This window comes from Anopheles stephensi, unplaced genomic scaffold (assembly GCF_013141755.1).
Source record: "Anopheles stephensi strain Indian unplaced genomic scaffold, UCI_ANSTEP_V1.0 ucontig57, whole genome shotgun sequence".
Lineage (NCBI taxonomy): Eukaryota > Metazoa > Arthropoda > Insecta > Diptera > Culicidae > Anopheles > Anopheles stephensi.
This window is the reverse complement of record NW_023405424.1, coordinates 1-19,198: the sequence shown is the minus strand read 5'-3', so window position 1 is coordinate 19,198 and position 19,198 is coordinate 1. Positions and strand designations below refer to the sequence as shown.

Here is a 19,198-nt window from a genome sequence, read left to right as displayed (position 1 = left end):
CAAACAGTCCGCTGGCAAATCTGACGAATGCGCTGGTCGGCAAATCGCGATCGCCCACGGCACCAGGGCCAGTGGATCACATACCCCAAAGTAAATCAGTTACAGATTGCAGTGGGTTACAACATTCACACTACGTTATGCTGCAAACGCACTGTTGCGCGTCATTATTGACGCTGCTCGGATGTAAGATTTCGTTTCAGAACTATCTACCACTATTCATGGTATGCTTCGGATATCCACCGCTGTGAAAACCCTTTTTACAACCGCTTTTCCTGTCCTCTCCAAAATCACACCTTCAAATTCGTAATGCTTTGCGCTGGTCGTTCAACTGTGGGTAATATTTGGCCGAGGAAAACCCGAGAGAGCAAAACGAAAACAAAAAAAAAATCTAACGCACCGCCTAACGAGCCCACGAGTCAGCTCTTTTAAATGGCCAAGTGGATGGACACGTGTGGCCAATGGTTGAATAAGGCCAACGAAAGCAATGGCATCGGCGGCGCACGAGCATGGCGCGCATGTTTTGAGCACACTTTGCTCAATGTCACATGCGCCCGGCCGAGGCCTCTGATTCGGTTGTGCTTGGCCCACTGTCTTCAGTATAATCGCGACTATACTAATAACCGCACGCGAGACACACTGGTGCTCGCTGGCCGTTGCTGACATGGGCCCGCTCAGATGTGACATCGTCGAACGGCTGCGCAAGGCGCCGATGTTCATCTCATTCGTACTGATCGCGAACATCGCCCGCAGTGGTGCAACGTGTGAGTGATAAGAGCAGAACTCTGTGCTGTGTTTAAAGATCTTAAGAACGAGAACGAAGATTAATGACTGGTGTTGTGTTTTGTTTTTTGTTTTTATTCTTTATTCTCAATCTGTTTTACATCGCAACCATAGCCGAAACCCGTATCGAGCAGATGCAAATTTATCAGTACGACAATTACGAGGAATGCCGTCACACGTACAGCGATTTTGTGTACTGTAGTACAAAGGCGCACCTGACACCAAGCTTGGATTCAGCGCTTTGGGACGAGATAATGGTAATTATGTTTCGGAACCTATCATAGTGTTTGCAAGTGTTGACAAAGTGTGTAAACATTGGCAAAATTTTGCAATATAATATTCATCTCCAACATTAACTCGATTTCGTGTTCTAAAGCGCGTGCCGTAAAAGTGAAGCTCTCGGTTTCCCATCAGTGCAACCTGATTTATATGTTTAAAGTTTAGTTTTATCAAGAAAATAATCGACGATCGACTAACTTCTTCACATTATACTCTTTCAAGCCAATAGTGTGTACCGTACGATCCGTCAATCATCAGCATCTTCATTCTCAGCATAGTTCAGTCGCAATTGTGCAGAAGTGATACAGTCCATAACACAACTAGACGCATCCCTACTTTTAAGCGAATAAAAGAAGAACTAAAAGAGTTAGCGAAACATGATGCACTAGTAAGTTTCCAGAGATTTTTTTTTAATCATAAAGAACGCCCTGGCCGTATTGCTTACTTCAAAAATATATTAACGTTTAAAAAAGGTGCAAACGTTAAGTGTGTGCAAAATTATACTTTGCGTCTTCAAAATGTGTCGAATTGATGATTCTCTACAACTTACCAGAACATCATGTTTCGCTAACCCTTTGTGTTCTTCTTTCATGCTTTAACAACACGTGTGCGTCTAGTTGTGTTGTATTGGATTGTATTGGAAATTTCAACATTGGAACGACATGGCGCGTGCATGGCCATTTTTCAAGCCATTTTCTCTCGCTTTATTAATCAACACATGTACTGCTTCTTACTATCTGCTTTAAGATACAATTTACTTACGTACTATCTTAATACACATAAGAATGCTTTTTTTGCCTCTACAGACTGTGCATTAACTTTATGAGGCACTTTAGTATCTTCCAGACCCGGCCTCAGTGCTTGAATGTTCAAATTCCATTCACGTGAAACGTCGCAACTATTAAGACAACTTGTAAACATTTAAAAAAAAATTATTTCATTCGAATGGCCGCAAAGGTCTGCAATAGTAAAGCAATACAACAACTAGTCCTTGAACTAGTAATTGAACAAAAACAGAAGTCTTTTTTTGTATTCGTAAAGGACGGCCTGGTCGAATTGCTTAAAACTAGATTACAAAACAGAATACAGCTCACATCGGTTTGGAGACATTTCCTTCTCCAAACCGTGACAGGGCACCATATCCCGGGTGAGTTCGGCCGATCCGTTAATAGTGATTCCGTCATCCAAATTCGTGGTAGTGTTGTTTGCGAGGGACGGTGTGATCGTGTATGATCATCTCATCCCATCAGTGTTTGGGACATGTCTTCCATCACTCTGCCTTGTCTGCAATCGTTGACCATTGCACCACGGCATTGCAACTATGTTGTTTGTGGTCCTGAATAATCCAGGAGCCGTATCAAACCGCTCTATCGCCATACTCATTAATTAATTAATTCATTCATCCATTCCCTCATGAACATGCATACAAGCATGGAAAAAGGAAGGAAAGGTACTTAACTAATACCAATCGCTCGGCAGTCGTGCTATCCGAGAACTCAGTCATCGTGGACATGCTTTGGAGCACCACCATGGTTTTGGCAAACATTTTAACAGTTATCTGCCGATACTTCTATGTGCAGTTCAGAATGTTAAAACGGCCTATTTTAAACCTTTACTGGAAAGGTAACAGCTTATGGCTACGTTTGTAATAGATCGCCACCACACTTCATCTTCTTCTTCCGCCCTGGCTTAACGTCCCCTTAAGGTCATGTCTGCCATTTCTGGCTTACTAGACTTGTTGATACCGCATAGGTGGAGAGTCAGTTCTCACTCTGGGGGGAACGGCCCATCGCCACCACACACACACATTGCACATATTGCTAGACAAATTGCTTACATTGTACAGACTTGTGTAACTATTTTCACCTCTTTCAACCAACTAGAACTATTCAACACATCCACGTCATTTCGATCGACGAACGATCGAAGTTGGAGCGTGTGTTCAAAGGTGCAGACCTTCCTTTGACAGTGCAATACATAATGTATCAGCAGAGCTGCAGCGATGCATTGAACGGAAAATGTGGTCACAATATGAGCTGAATTCAACCATTGAAATCATGCGCTGTATTTACGCGGACGAAACATTGACAGAAACCAGTACCGGAATAGGTAAAAACATTCCCCCCCCCCTCCCCCCCGTAATGTAGTGGGTAGTGACTCCCCCAAGACTTACCACTGTTTGCATCACACGTTTTCAAGGTGTGGCTGAGATTGGGTTCCTGTGCTTCGCGTTAGGGGCGATAGTGCTGGCAATTTTTGCCTCCTGGTCGGACAATCCGCAGCAAGGATGTACAGCAGATAAGTACGCGTGTTGTTTCTGCATATGTGCATTGTCCATGTCTGTGTGTGCATAACTTAACCGTGTTCCTTTTCATTCTCCTACAGGAAGATTGCAAACACCGGCAACCTGCTGCAATGCTTTTCCCTGGCTCGCAACTTACCGAAGCTGATTGAGCGGGAGACTAATCTACGCCATCTTGACGGCATCCGTGCACTGACGATGTTAATTATTCTGCTGACCCATTCCACCATTCCCTTGATAAGGATGCCGCTGAAAAATGCTAACGATCTGGAAGCCCAATTCAGCCAACCATGGTTCCCGGTTGCGATGGCCGGCAATACGTACACGGTGCAGATATTCTTCGTCATCGGAGGCTTGCTGTTGGCCGTCAACACACTGGAGCAATTTAAGCACCGTGACAATGTTGGTCTGGCCTATTTTTTGGATCGAGTAAAAATTCGCCTAATCAGGTAATTTATTCATGCTCAACTAGGCAAAAAACGGCAACGGCATTTCATACGTCACCCTGGTTCGTTTGTATGATTTTAACATATTATTCCTCCCAATTCCGAATTCCTGTGCGTCGAGCAGTCGCAGTGCGTAGGGAACGTCTGTTTGTTTCCAATGTTTATTTTCCCCCATTAACGTGACGTAAGTCGTGTAAACTTTGGATGCAAATGCTCCCTCCTCGGATATGCCACATGAAAAACGACAACAGAAAAGGGCTGTTTGTTCAAGCAGTTACAGCACAGAAATCAACAAGATTCAACGATCCACAGGGCGTACAAAGATACAGATCATGATCGGGGACGATTAAGGGCTAAAATTCTTCTTTCTTTTTCAAATTATGAAGAAACTATAATGAGTTCCATGATACTTAACGTCTGAAATTATGCTAAAGATGCCTAACAGTTAGAATCATAATAGGGTTGTTTTGACGAGTTACGCTGCATTAGGTTAAGCTACCACAGCAGCGTTACTGACATTGGTAACTCTTTTATGTCTTAAGTGTCACCTAAGTGTACACTTAGATCAGCAATAAACCTTAAACCATGAACCTTCCTATAATTTCAGAATACTTCCGCTGTATCTGTTTGTGATCCTTTTCCACGCGTCATGGTACCCTCGGCTTGTACGAAGGACCGATTGGTGATCGTTTCAAGGATCATTGCACAACAAACTGGTGGACCAATGTTCGTGTTTTTGAACAACTACATCAATGCAAGCGAACCGGTAAATATTATTAATATATTTCCTCTAGATTACCTTCCATCTTCCTTGTCCACGTTTTCGTTTTCGGCATTTTCAGTGCATACAGTTTGCCTGGTATCTAGGGGCAGACTTTCAACTTTATCTGCTCGGTACAGCGTTAATGATCGTAATGCGGTAAGAATTACATTTTCCGTAAAGCAATGGAATGCAATATAGATTCGGTATTTGCTTCCAACCAGGATTCCGAAGCTGTTTAAACCTACCTTAGTGTGTATGTTGCTTGGCGCCTTTCTGGGACCGATGATCGTCATTTATCGATATCACCTGGATGCTACAGTGATGATGATACTACGGTACAGTACAACGTTTGTTAACATTTTAGTATAGGAAAAGGAACAATAGGTGTTGAATTAAACCATCAGACGTCTGGTTAGCAAAAAGCTAACAGTTTGAGGGGTGATGTGGATTACTACAAGCACAACATTGTTTAAAAATAGCAATTTAACAACATTTTCATCTGACTCTAAAGTTACATCATCAACCATAATAATGCCATCTTTTCACAGATACGTTCTTCAAGAAATTCGCACATTACCATACTACTTGCGCGTGTATATTCCATTCGAGACAAATGCAGGCAACTATTTTTCGGTATGCTTGCTGGCATTGCTTATTCCCGCCTAAAGGATAACCCCTCGGCCACCAGTATACTAAAGGTAGCGTATCGATTTCGATATCCCAGTGTCCCATGTTTTGTTGTAATGTGTTTTCTCCATTTTTCGTTTTTTCAGCTAACTATCTGCTGCCTATAAGCGCTGCGTTTTTCCTAGCAATGAACGGCCTCACTATGCTGCTACCCTCCGATCACTTGAGCCAACCGTCGATCGGTCTCGCACTGTTCGGAACAATGCTGAAAAGCGGCTGGGGAATATTTCCCTCCGTATTATTGCTTTACATAGCATTTGAGAAAAGACCGGCCTGGTTAGTTGCAGCCCTACAACATCCGATATTGCTGGTTGCGTCCAAATTAAGCTACAGCATATACCTGATACAGTATGCAATAGTTTACACGGTGTACAAGCACATCACCTATCCGCTAGTGTATAACAGTTTTACCATTGTAAGTATTTTCTGCGCTTGGATGAGTTTACACTGTGCTTATTTAAACTTCTGTTTGTTTGATTGTTTCAATTTCAGCTTCTCTTTACAGCAGCGATCGTCAACATCACGTTCTGTGTAGCATTTTGTTACACATTTTTATTGAGCTTCCATTTAATTTATTCCTCAAACAAATCATGGGCAAACCTAAAGCGAAAGTCTAATTGTTTTTAACTTACTCAGCAAAAATAGAAATAAGGACGAATTTATACTTGGCCTGCCATTTCTGGCTTTCTGTGACCTAATTTTACCCGTAGTAAAGTAGTCAGCCCTACGCACGGGGAGGCGGTCAGGATGGGATTTCAGCCCTGGTTCTGTCGTGTGAAGACCGGCGCCCGTTTTTCGCCTCGACCACCGCTCCGCCCCAAAACCTATATTTATACACCTATCGCTTTTCTTTTTTGTACAAAATAAGTTTGATCATCCGAATTTTAATGTTTTTTGTAAATGTGGTTTTGAACGTAAACTAATGTCACGTCGCGTTCAAACATTTATCAATTAACTTAGTCCTTGTTAAGAAAACTCTAAACTGTTCCAGTTAAAACATTTGTTTCATGAAAAGTCTAACTACTGGAAAATTGCACTAGCACAATTTTGCCAGCACAAAGCATCTGGATCTGCCATTACTCGGTTTCATCGCAGATCGCTTCAACACAGTGGACGAAAACTTAACCCATAGTTATAATTAATTAATATTTATTGTAAGTGAAAACGATGAGGCCGTATTATTTGTTTTTAATAGATTTAAGTACTTTCAAGATAAGCATTTTTTTTTAGTTGGCTTCTATTTACTTCTCGGTTAAGGTAGAGCTTGGTTCCTTCAAACCTACTTGCATCCGATTTTCGACAGGTTAGTCCGTACCTTTCAGACGGACCAAGAGTCTGGCATCCTCATCACGTGCCACATCCATCTGCTCCTCCTGCCAGTAGAATCAATCAACGGCGGGAATGGCGGATGGCGGAATTGATTGGATTAGCGGTTGATTTAAATGTTGACGAAGCGAGGCATTTTTGACGATGAATGAGTCAGTAGCTTTGAAATGCTTGGGACAAGAACCTTGGAGCCCTTTTCAAAAAGAAAGAAGTAAAAAGTATTTTTTTTTTTAAAGAAAGAAGTAAAAAACAAAAGCTTATCTGTCTAACCTGCAACTACTGGACGTCAGCGTTAAAACAACAATTAAAGGGTTTATTACAAGTTAATACAACACGCTATGAAATATTAAACTAGTTTTAAACTTCATGGCACTGAGGCCGATGCAATTTATGATGATAGTGATGACGAGGATGAGGACATTGACCATAGCAGCATTGAGCATGCGTTTGGAAACACATTAGTACGAATGAAATAAAATATTTTTATGAATTGTAAAATATTACGAAATGTTACTTATAAATCCACTTATCCCAGTTAAATTGTTCAAATTAGGTCAAGCTTGCAAAAAAGGTTTTTTTTTACATTCATAGTGTATCTTTACACGCGTAGTACATCTGTTAGTAGTTTAAAACGCATAAATACGGTATTTTATTTGCGCAGTACCGGAAGTGCTTAAACTATTTCTTTTGGATCAATTTATTACGTTTTTTATGTAATTACGTTTAGTATTCCTGGCAAATAAACACGTTAAGAGCTTTCAACATTAATATTTAATTTTTTGTTTATGTTGTTTTTAAATTGTGTTCATCAAAAATTATGTTTCAAAACTTCATAATTTTTTATGCTTTGTACATTACATAACCTCATATCTTGCATGTCGGAGAATATTACTATCTCAATAAATTAATTTAACCCAGCATTGTACAGAAAACGTTTCTGATGAATGTGTCGTAATTAATAAAGTACAATAATGATAGACTTCAGTGATTACAGTAAAACAATATTAAAAGTAATACAGATTAACTATAATAAACATAACTGGACATTACACTGTTCAGACTTTTGTCAATTCGACTCATTTACTTTTTGCACATGCAATTGACAAAAAAAGTAACAGGATGTAGGTGATCCAACTATTTCCAATTTATTACGGGAAATAAGGCCACAATTTAAATACAACATGTTGCGATAAATAAAACTTCATACCTACCAACCATTGTGCACAACAGAAACCTTATGTTCCATTATCCGGGTCGCTCGTCGCACCCTTCGCTTCATCCGTGCCACTCAACAGAGCAGGCACTCACTTGCGCAGGGATTTGTGGAAACTTTACCAACCCCACCATACGCGTGTGTGTGTGAGTGCTATTTTTTTGTTCACATGATGTTTGAAAACACGCGCTCTTTCGGTCATTCACCCCGAGCGGGGAAAAAAAACATAAAAACGTCATAACAGTTTCTGCTCTGTTTTTCCCTCTTTCGCTCGCTCTCTCTCTCTCGCTCCGTTTCGCTCTTTTACCGACGAGATTCACTCTCACTCGGTGTAATCGTTGCGCTAAATGGAAGCCTACCAACAGTTGGATTAAACGTTGGTGAATCGCGGTTTGAGAAAAAGAGACTTCGACATTAGAATATCGGCAAAAGTGCGTAACATTTGAAAATTGGTGCCCTTCGTTCTGAGCTGGATTGGCTATCGAAATTGTTTGCGCGACACGTGGGATGAAAGGACTGATAGATGCCGTTCTTCCGTTGCTGCAGAATCCTGCTCATTGTTGTAAGCGTTTCTCTTTTGTTCTCTTGTTTGAACCCCGTACGTGCCCCGTGCGGCCGTGTGCGTGTGAGCAAACCGACCGCGTAGCGGAGAGAGCCGTGCCGTTTCGTTCGCACCAACAAGCGTTAGCCCTCAGAACAAGTAGCAGCACCTTCGTCGCCGATCTCATCTGTCCTGCTCGCGTTCCCGTTTCGTTGTATCGTTCCATTCATCGTTCCATTTCAAGTTCCTCAGTTGAAGCGGTACAGTTTGGTCGATTGGATCGGTCGATTACGCGGCTTTCCATTTCGCGCCGGGCTTTATTTTGAATTGAAACGGTTGCTGCCGAGTAGCAGCAGGCCTGGCCTCACGTACCAACAGGCAGTGCAAAGTGCAAGCGAAATGATTATAAACGTCGTTGCCGCTGCGTGGCAAGAAGGCCGCGTCGTGTTGCCGCTACATCCTTCGCAATGTTCATAGTGAAAATCGTAATTGTGTCCACACAGGTCTTCGCTGATCAATCACACCCACTCGAGTGGATCGACACTGCTGGTCGGTTGATGTTTGTAGCGCAAAGCGAAGAGTTTCTCGAGTACGCTGGGCCAGACCCGGTATGTATGTGAAGTGACGGTTGTGAAACCCGGAAGTTGTTCAGTTATTTCGGCTCACCGGTGTACTATGATACCAGGTATGAGATGTGAATCAGAAGTAGTAGCACAAGCAGCAATCAGCGCAACAGCAATATCAAAATCCAAACGCACTAGCAAGCCATGACGAAGCTCTGAAGAATATGTGCAAAAGAAGAGTGTCGTTTGTCAGAAGCGTGTAGTGTCAAAAAATTCGAAATTTTGGAGCCTGAATCCCTGATAAAAGTTTTGTGTATGGGTGTGTGATGGTGTTGTTTGGTGGGTTTGGGTGTCCCCCCGTGTGTTGTGTTATTCGTAAAGATTTGTTGCGACGAAATCGAAGTACCAGCCGGAAGAGTGAAAAATTCATGAAGAAGCAAGTGTGCTGCTTGTGCGTAGTATCTGTGGCGTTGGCAATGTGCGAGCTGGATTGTATTGTTGTAAATGCATATGAGCAATTGATAAAAACGGGCCAGCGACAGCTTGTTGGTTCAATTTCGTATAAGATAAGTGGGGACACTCGTCGGGATATCGAGCCGTTTGAAATTGGTAATATGCGAGTATGAAAAAATTCTCCCAAAACTGCATACTGGATCAATGGATCCATTAGCTCATCGCCTACGTATGTACTCCCGGATCAGATCCTAGAATGTGCCATCATTGTGGAAAGGCCCAAGCACAAATGTTAGGATGCACGGAATGGATTGAAGCAAGAAATATATGTACATAATGGAATGTGCTGAAAAGGTTAGTGACCAGGCTTCAGCATCACTTCCGGGCAATGCGGTTTAATGTTATTATGGCACTCTCTCTCGTTCGCTTTCTTCCTGCGCTCTCGCTCGCTCCAGCCATCGCGCTCGCTCACTCTCGCTAGTGCCGATTCGATGTTGAATGCGTCCTTTCTCGGTTGCTCTGGTTCACACATACACACACATGCACACACCCTTTTGTGTAACAGTCACCGCCTCCCGTCTCTGGTGTTCAGTCACGGGTTGCTCTGCTCCTAATTGAGGTTCATTCCCTGCGTTGCTGTTAGAAAATGCCTTTTGCTTTCTCTAGCGTTCTTTAGCCCTGCCGTGGTGCAGTGTATTCTTGATGAAGAACGACGAGTTTGGGGAACGGTACCCGCATGTGCATCATATCAGCACGCACATTCTCTTAGAACATTCCCCAGTGTTTCGCAGGCCTTTTTTCTTACCCTTGAACGGCGGGCTACTCATCCTAATCATATTTCAAAATGTTTCGTAAAGGTACAAACGGTCCCGTTAGCAATTGCGTTTTATGCTGCCATCAGAGCTGAACGTAGCAGGATATTTAAAATTTTAAGCTCATAGTGACTTCCACTCCTGAGACCGCTGAGTGCTGCTGTCCATTGATTGGTAAAAAATAGCATATACGCTGCTATTCTGTGGGCAGGCTGATAATACAAAAATGGGCAAGGATGAGGTAGGTAGAACATACCTAACATATTACCTACAGGCCTGAAACCTCCTTATGATCATACGAAAAATATTATAAAACTAGAAACAAAGATTTCTTAAACCCTCCTGTCCCGGGAACGATGGTTTGCCTGCCTGCCTGCCTGCTGCCGTCGAGAATTCACCGGCGTTGGGGCCCGTGCTTCTAGAAACCCAACCGGTTATAACGGCATCACCGCACACAACGACGATGAGCGCGCTGTATAGCGTCCCCGTCTTGCCGCCAGACTCGCGCCTCCATCGGCGCCAGACGTAGTACGCGGCGATAGCTGGATCCATGTTTTATAATTAAATATGTGTCAAAAGAGCAATAGCCTTTTCTCCACGCCGTTTTTAAGGTTGCTCGAGGATGTTGCCCTCGATTCTCGCCGGTCTCTTGTGTAAAGAAGCGGTGAAAGAACAGAGAGCGAGAGAGTGAGCGAGCGGCGCGCGTGTGAACGTTCGACCGCGAGCGCGAATCGCTCCAACGAGCGAAAGAGCGTTGGGGCTTGCTGCACTGCTCGATCTTGCTTGTGGTGTAGCTGATGATACTCACGTGTTTCCACACCGTTCTCGACGTCGATGACACGGCCGCCCAAGCGCGGTCAACCTCCCGATCGGCCCGTTCTGATGGCGTGCGGAGCATTGTATTGGGAGGCCTTTTTTTGTTTATTTCATTTTTTTGCCCTCGTTGTGTTGTGTTGTGAACCCAGCATTCTAAGTGCATGCACCGGTTTTACACCGAGGCATTGCTGCAATTTCTGCTCCGCGGTAACACGGCGGAAGTAGCCAACTGTGTCGGTCGACGATGATGGGGTGCACCAGGTGCATTTATGTACAGGATTTTTGGTTTACTAGTCCTGGCCAAACATCGAGCTGTCACCAGTTTCCAGGCAACAGCTAAGGCACAATGAGAAATATGAAGTTGCTTTATTAAAACTCATTTCTTGCGCCTGGTCCACCTTCACGATATTTAATGGTAAAAATAGTAACGCACGGTTAGAACTGGACCCATGTGTGTGTGTGTGTGTGGTTTGGGGCTCGATTTTCGTCTGAGCCGTCCGAGTTATTTTTGGGCAGAGAAATCGCGAAACGCAGGCGCGCACGCATTTCCGGGATTCGTTCTAAATGCAACAACGTGTTCGTGTTGGCACGCCGTGAATGGATGCACCAAACGGTCGCCGTCAGTGAATTGTTTGGCGTGCAGTGGTTTAAACTTTCCCGAAGAAATTGATGCCTTATTTAACTTAAAGGTTAGCAATGGTAAAGAGTCGATTTTAACCATTTTTTCCACAGTCTTGGTAACTGCAGCAATGGTTCAAATAAACTATGTTTCGTTTTTTGTTCCAAAATAATCAAATACGTCAAGTCAAATACGTACGGGTGGTGTTTTTTTTATTATACAGCTATGCTACCCTTGCAATCAATTCATTGTGTAGTGAGTGTCTTTGTTTGGGTAAGCTATATGAAGTTTTTGTAGTGAGTTGAGTCTTTAAGATCATCTCCAACATGCGGGAACATCTTGAAGAAAATCCACGTGTCGATTTTTGACCCACACCAGCTGGATATTGGGTTCTGTTCAACGTGATACGTTTCAAAGAACAATTATAGACCCAAAATGAAGTGAAAAGTAAATGTGCGGACGTTTCACGTTTCACGTTTGACGATAAAATGACATCTTGTTCTCCTTGCTTAGCTTATCTTGCCTTCCTGTGGCCGAGGTGGTAGAACAGTGCTAGAACAGTGTGTTGCTTGCATGATCGGTGATATTTGTAGTGCATACAGAGGAAAACGTGTATTATGTGATGATGTGGCGTGATGATGTGTGTGAAGTGCGTTAAACAAGATAGTTTCAGTGAAGTATAATACAAGCAGTTGGTTTCGAGAATACGCAAAACGCTCCTTCGGCATTTGCTAAGCTTAACATAAAATGGTACAAGTGAGTGTTGAAACTTGTAATGGGCAGTGTAGAAAGTGTGAAGTGAGAAATTTGATGCCCGATAAGGTTTACAATCTGTGCGAAAACTGAAGTGCTACTACGAATGTGACAGGGAAGACGCATCACCGAAGGAAGCATCAGCATCACTAAGGAAGTTCCGTTTATTTCTCGACAACTCACCACGCCATGGCCGACGATAATGGTTAGCTACAAGAATTTAAGGTGAGATTTTCTTCTTCAATTTATAACAAGTCATGGCTTAGAACGTAATGTCCTTCTTCAATATTTCTCCCAAGGCTACACCATTGCCAAACTTTGGGCGTTTGGCGGGATGAACCCTTGAGGGTGTACTGTCTAAGCAGAACAAAAAATGATTCAATAATTCTCACTCTATACAAAACACCATACTCAATCAAGCTGGCACTGCTTAATAACCATTTACCCATCGCCCATTTGCCACCTTCTTTCGTAAATGATTCGTCAAGCACGACGGTATCGAGTACGGCCAAACGAAAAGGGCACAAAAATTCTTAGCTCTTGTGGGTTAAATGGAAAGATCCTAAAGAAATCATAAATTATATTTTTGGATAATATTGCATTAGTCATATTGATTTCCATTTGAGCTCTAAGAACACCTAATACAACCACAGTTGTGATTTTCGCAATGCGCGTAAATTAGACAAAAACAACAGAAACAAAAGGAAGATTAGTATTTCTACTCTTTTTACTCTACTCTTTTTTATCAAAGATTAGTTTGGTGTTCCAAATCAGTAAGAAATGTATTCCATGAGATCGAATCCGATCCAATCCGACCCAGTGGAATTCTTGAACTTCTTAGAAATATACTTTCAATTGGATAGTGGAGTATTGTATTAGTGGAATCTTTGTATACAGTTTATACAGTTGTTGGGATGAATAATCTTCTTCTTCTTCTTTATTGGCCTAACGACCTCTTAAGGTCATGTCTGCCATTTATGGTTTACTAGACTTATTGATACCGCATAGTTGGAAAGGCAGTCCTCACCAGGGGGGTACGGCCCAGATGAAATTTGAACCCCGGTCCATTGATAATCAAACGGATTTAACAGTTGAAAGGTTGTTATCATTACCACCACAATGAAACACAGCAACTTGCAGAATTCAACCGACGTATTGCAAAATTAACCTACCTGTAACCAAGATTCCATTAAATAATTGCAAAGTTCCCTAACGGACTTGCGTCTCAAATACCTGGAATTTTCTTCCTGGTCATTCCGGCTACTGTCATGCATTTCCTGAATAAAATAAGCGGCTTAGATATGGCACACAAACAGTCTGGGGAAAATCTGCCAAAACAAAAAGGGCAAAAGAATATAGAAATAAACTGCACGCAAATTTGCTGTCGGTAGAATGTCTGGATGGGATAAAAAAGACTGTTCCTGTCGAGGCATTTGTTCCCCTTCTAGGTGCTACAAAAAAATTGCAAATACTCGAATCCGATGGCTGATAGTATTCTCGGCAGGAAGAGGGAAATGGGTACGTACAGCAACTAAATCGGGTTTCGGCACTGTTCCTAATGTGAGGGTGACCTTCGTTTATCAACCTTGATAAGGCTACTCGCCGTCATTGCCTTGCGCATTCGTTGCGATATTTTATTACCAAACTAGCGCATAGTTGAGTCGAGCAAGCGTTACAGGAGAGGGACGACAGAAGCGCGAAGTAATAAGGCAGGCCAGTCAGTGAACCAAAGGTGGTGTAAGGTGGCATGCCGTACGGTATGCCTCTGAGGGGCAGGACAAAATCAACATTCGCCTATCAACACACAAAACCTACATCATCATCATCAACAGCAACATCAACATCAGCAGTGGTAAATTTTGCTTTGACGTACGCCTGCTTGCTCTATCGAACATTATATGGCGTGTTGCTGTCGCGAGTGCCGCTTTCCCAGTTGCCGCAAGAGATATCGGCGGCAAGATAGAGCGAGAGCCGGGCGAACGAGTCAGATAGCGAACCCCGGAGGTCAATGAACTCGTGTTATAGATACGAAGCCGATTCATTCGTTTGTGGGTGCGTACGCGAGCGCGAATATGACAGAATGTATGCTGTCGTGCGTATCGGGTGCGTTTCCTCACGGTTTCGCATGTACGTTGACGGTTTATATTAAGTTTGCATCGTGTTTTTTTTTCGGTCCATTTCGGCCGCTATTTCGTTCTTGGTTTTTGCAGAACCATTACGAACGGGTGTTCAATATCGCCGTTTGTCTGTGTTTGTAACGGTACGATAAAAAGAATGCTGCAAAACACTGTACCGTTGCAGAATTGAACATTGTCAAAAATGTCAGTAACCTTGACATGGCCTTGATAATGGTGAAGAAACCTTTGATCATCACTGTTCTTGTGTGTGCGTGCTGTGGTCTTAGGAACACAGGAGGATAAAACAGGCTATCCTGCTAAAAACTTTGTGTACCAGCATCAGATGAGCGAGAGGAATGTTGCAGTTCAATGATTTTTGTTTGTTTTGTATTTCTTTTATTTCAACCAATTTTTTTTCACTTTTTTTAACAACTCTTCCACTTTCCATTGATAAGCGCCGATGTGTTACAATTACAATGAACGTATGAAGCGCACACCGATGCAAAAATGAAATGGACCACCGCTACCAAATTGAACAAAAGCTTCTTATCTAAAATGTCACATCGAATATAAACCTATCGATGTACGTGTCCCACCTACGATGTGTGTCGTTCGTTCTGCGCACAATTTGCGCCAGTATCTCGGTATGTCTTAGCAACTGATACTTCTTTGTGACGTTCGTTTGTTTACGCCGTGCTATGTCTGAAAGGCTGTGAAAAAGGGGGAAATTTTGGGTTTTTGGAATATAGAAGGAATATACCAGATTGAAGTGACATGTTTTTTGAAGTTACAATGCCAAAATAGCTCGATTGACTAAGTGCTTCTCATTTTCTATTGAGTACTACAGTTTCTGTGATTTACAAAGCTGTAAAGGATCCGGTAGAAATGAAATGCTTACCTTGTTTAATGGCACTCCGTACTTTAGTGGTTGTTCGAATTTTTAGATAAGTTTTGAATTTTTGATACAAGTAACATTTCTATCCTGTATATATTTTACTTGCGTTTTAGATTATAGTATACTAGAATTTAGCAAAATATTAGTTCGGAAAAGAATGTATTCTTCTTCTTCTTCTCGTTTGGCACTACAATCTCGAAGGATGTCGATCTGCCTGCCATTTGTCTTCCATTGACTTGATTTTACGGTAGCTGGTACGGGATTCCTGCGCACGGAAATGTATTTACTGTTTATTATTCGATCTTACTTATTTTCTAAATCAACACTTCAACTTTTGGTGTATGCATGTATGTTAAGGTTCGTTCAACGGAACTATCGCATTATAATACCTATACTTGGTAATTTTGCCCATTGCACACAGGGCTTTTGGCAGAAATAATTAAAAAAATAAAACTAAGCTACGACAAAACCAAACTAAGCTTGCGAAACTAGAGGTTGAATCTAAGAAAAATATAAAATTTTACATTTGTTGCGAAATTGTTGACAGCTTATAACTTCTTCTTCTTCTTCTTCTTCTTTGGCACTACAACCTCGAGACTTCTCGGCTTGCCATTTCTGGCTTTCTGTGACTTAATTTTACCAGTAGTAAAGTAGTCAGCCCTACGTACGGGGAAGCGGTCTGGATGGGATTTGAACCCTGGTCCTGTCGTGTGAAGACCAGCGCCTTTATCGTCTCGGCCACCGGACCACCCCCATCTTATAACTTACAACTAGTTAAAACAATGAATAATTAAGTCCTTTTTTATATGTAATGCGATCTCTTCAGCTTTCAAAGTTTTTTAACGATTTTTATGTAAACGAGCAAAATGGGAATGGATATTTGATGTAGGTTATATAAAAGTGTATGATTGATTGAGAAAACGCCAGTTTCAACAATAAAAATTATAAGAATGTTTGCATGGTTCGAAAACTACTGTAGTTTACCATTTATGCCATACATTTTCCTCAAAACGCTTCAAGGACCTTTGAAACTACGTTCAAGTGTAGTATTGTTTGATTCTTTATGGTTCACAAATTTGTTAAAAAATATATTAGTTGTAGTAAAAGAAAATAGCAATACTTCAGGACTTTATGATGGAATAATAATTGCAACGGAATGGATTGAATTACTTATAAACTGGGAAAAATAGTTGTGTATTATTGTGTTAAGCTTTTTATTGTCCACAAAAGTCATGGGAGTCATATAGGAAACGATAAAATTCATTTACTTGTAGTAAACTTGATCAAGTTGCGTCTTTTCATTAATCTTGAAACCAAAAAAAGGCATTGTTAAGGGTTAAACTCTTTAATTTTTGTGAATGGATTTTATATTTCCTAGCTAACATATGGCTATTATTGTACGGTTCGAAAGATATCTCGGGAATGTAGAAAATTGTGTTTTTCTACTTAATGGGCTTTCAAGCTTTCGGACCAAGGCTATACAGACTTTTCAATTCTTTTTTTTGTTTGTTCTTAAATGTTGTGCAAATTATGTATGGCTGTCATAATCCTATAAATCTGTACTTACCCCAGGTGAAATGTCTCTGTCTCTGACTCTCTCGATCAGGCTCGGTGCCAGTGAGCAGTGAGAAAATGTTGTAAGTTTTTGTTCGGCGGTTAGAATCCGTCGAGCAGCCGCCAGAGCGCGGGCGTTATCGTTTATATGGCGGCGGTCGGTAACGGGGACACGTACGTGGAAGACGTACGCGCAGCATACAGCAGCAATGCATAGGCCATTGACCTTTGGCCGCCGCATCGTGGACCGATGTGGAAGGAAGTGCGACTCGTCGGGACGAGAAAGAGCTTGAGCAAAAATGTATGTGTGTAGATAGTGAAAGAGACGAACTATCACCACTATCGCTTTTTTTTTGCTTTCTTTATATTCATCCACCCTGTGGTGCAGCTGGCTGAGTCCTAGTTTTACATCGCGAACTAAATTGCTTCCTGGTTGGCAGTACGTTGGCACACGTGCTACTTTTGGGCAAAATGCAAACGGTTCAGGAATTTGAAACAACTCGTGAATTTCATTGGAATCTTACTATCGGTGAAGAGTTGAAAATGGACACTTACTAAGGGTATGCTAAATAAGCACGATAAAGAAAACACAAACCAGGATAAATCTTGCGCACACTTTCTGGTTGCTATAATAGTTTGTTGGTGAATGTGCCACGAGTCATCAGCACTACCTAACAACCGCCACTGTGCTACGAGTAGTAATGATTTTAGAACGATAAATACACGTGCAGTTGCGGGGAAAAGACTCGAAACGAGCTAGAACAGTGCTGCTAGTGATTTGCAGGAATAGGACAAGGGGAGGACATTTGTTGACATGCCCCGTGAATGAAGGTCAATGACCGCCCTGCTTGCTGGTGGAGATATTGCTGCGCTGCCCTTCTCGTACTTCCTTTCTGTACCGTCTCCTGCGTACAGCATAAGCGCGCCTGAACTCATCTCTGGCCCGTAGCTTCGAAGAACCCTCGTTCGTCAGTGCCTCTCGCTGAATGTAATGCTTTTATTCGTTCAACTCTTTTGGGCACCATCTGCTCTTGCAGCACGCATTTTCCTTTGGTTTCTCTCGTGCTCTTTCTCTCTATCTTTCCAACCTGTTATCCTGAGGCATGTTTTGCCAGTGTCCTAGCTGCAAAATCCACCAAGGATCGACGAGTTTTTTAGGGCTTCTCGGCCATGGATGACGACAGCAGCAGCAGAGGCACATCGACGAGAGACCCGGCATATTACTTGGCTTGCTGCGTTCTGTTTCTCTCGCTACCATCTTACTACGACAGGCAGAGGTCGTCCTCTCAGTATCGTTTGCTTGCAGATTTTACATTGTTGATTTTGTGGCCATTCTTACGGGAATCACCAATTTTGGCCCATATGTTACTCATGGTCAATGTCATAAACTGTCATGTAGGCTAGTGTTTTTCAGCATTAAAATACATAGTAAACAATTTCTTGATTAATATTAGGTTGTACGATATGAAACGTAATTGTCCGATTTTTGCTTCGACACACATACACGCGCGCAAATACCTTTTAATTAAGTCCGGCTGAGTTAGGATCAGGCTTAGAGCGAGTCGGGTTTTAAAAATAAACGCTACGCTACCTACGATTGGAGCAATGTTCCGCATCTAATATTTACATGAAATATGTGCCATTGACTGCATAAACTAGTTGCGTTGGTCACCATCGGTCACCGGCTTGCTGGTCTCCGTCCAACAGATGCTCGAACGTGTGCGACGTCCGTCCGTTTTTCTTTGCATAATGCATTTTTTCCTGTGTATTTTGGAATTATTCATGTATCGGGTGCGGGTTTTGGGCCGTAAGAACAAGACGCTTGATGTCTGTTCCCTATTGTATTTCGAGCTATTGAACTTGATTCAAGAACAGACTTCCGGCCGCATTGGTGAATTTATTTGAATTACGCTGTAATCTTGGCTCGATTTTAAAATTTGTAGCCAACATTTGAGTGATAATCTGCAGCTTATCGCAGCAAATCAATGATGTAAAAGGAAAACCACTTCTAGCCGAGAAACATGTATATGCGTATGCGATTGTAGGAAATGAAAATGTGGCCGGGTGTGTGTGAGAGAGCATTCGCGAGTGTACGAGAGAAAATACATGGGGGAAGAGAGAGAGCGCGCAACAGACGTTTTGAGAGCCGAACGAGAAAGAAGGAAAGTCAAGATAGACAATTTGATACTAACACACATCTAAGCAAGATACGCAGATAATTTTGGCGCGTATACACACTCCTCGTGCGGCCAAAGCTTTCGTTTTCTCTGGCATCTTTT

The 19,198-nt window shown here is 42.2% G+C and overlaps 3 protein-coding genes across 3 annotated transcripts; all 3 read left to right on the top strand.

The window, feature by feature from the left end:
* The first annotated feature begins 413 nt into the window (after window positions 1–413).
* On the top strand, window positions 414–4,493 carry LOC118517159. The gene is made up of 6 exons (XM_036063039.1): window positions 414–761; window positions 895–1,037; window positions 2,943–3,168; window positions 3,259–3,361; window positions 3,445–3,810; window positions 4,415–4,493. The coding sequence occupies exons 1-6, from the start codon at window positions 662–664 to the stop codon at window positions 4,491–4,493; spliced, it is 1,017 nt and encodes a 338-aa protein (XP_035918932.1). The 5' UTR covers window positions 414–661.
* A 38-nt stretch (window positions 4,494–4,531) lies between these two features.
* Window positions 4,532–5,364, top strand: LOC118517153. Its single transcript, XM_036063017.1, has 5 exons — window positions 4,532–4,573; window positions 4,650–4,726; window positions 4,792–4,905; window positions 5,119–5,203; window positions 5,344–5,364. Exons 1-5 carry the CDS (start codon window positions 4,532–4,534, stop codon window positions 5,362–5,364), a joined length of 339 nt encoding a protein of 112 aa, XP_035918910.1.
* LOC118517152 lies at window positions 5,332–6,010 on the top strand. The gene is made up of 2 exons (XM_036063016.1): window positions 5,332–5,672; window positions 5,750–6,010. The coding sequence occupies exons 1-2, from the start codon at window positions 5,385–5,387 to the stop codon at window positions 5,882–5,884; spliced, it is 423 nt and encodes a 140-aa protein (XP_035918909.1). The 5' UTR covers window positions 5,332–5,384; the 3' UTR covers window positions 5,885–6,010.
* Window positions 6,011–19,198: the final 13,188 nt, after the last annotated feature.

Coding starts and splice junctions, on each gene's coding strand:
- LOC118517159 (XM_036063039.1), top strand. CDS start 662: ATGGGCCCGCTCAGATGTGACATCGTCGAACGGCTGCGCAAGGCGCCG. Junction 762..894: donor CGCCCGCAGTGGTGCAACGT/GTGAGTGATAAG, acceptor TCGCAACCATAG/CCGAAACCCGTATCGAGCAG. Junction 3,169..3,258: donor AGAAACCAGTACCGGAATAG/GTAAAAACATTC, acceptor CACGTTTTCAAG/GTGTGGCTGAGATTGGGTTC.
- LOC118517153 (XM_036063017.1), top strand. CDS start 4,532: ATGTTCGTGTTTTTGAACAACTACATCAATGCAAGCGAACCG. Junction 4,727..4,791: donor GCGTTAATGATCGTAATGCG/GTAAGAATTACA, acceptor GCTTCCAACCAG/GATTCCGAAGCTGTTTAAAC. Junction 4,906..5,118: donor ACAGTGATGATGATACTACG/GTACAGTACAAC, acceptor ATCTTTTCACAG/ATACGTTCTTCAAGAAATTC.
- LOC118517152 (XM_036063016.1), top strand. CDS start 5,385: ATGAACGGCCTCACTATGCTGCTACCCTCCGATCACTTGAGCCAACCG. Junction 5,673..5,749: donor TGTATAACAGTTTTACCATT/GTAAGTATTTTC, acceptor TTTCAATTTCAG/CTTCTCTTTACAGCAGCGAT.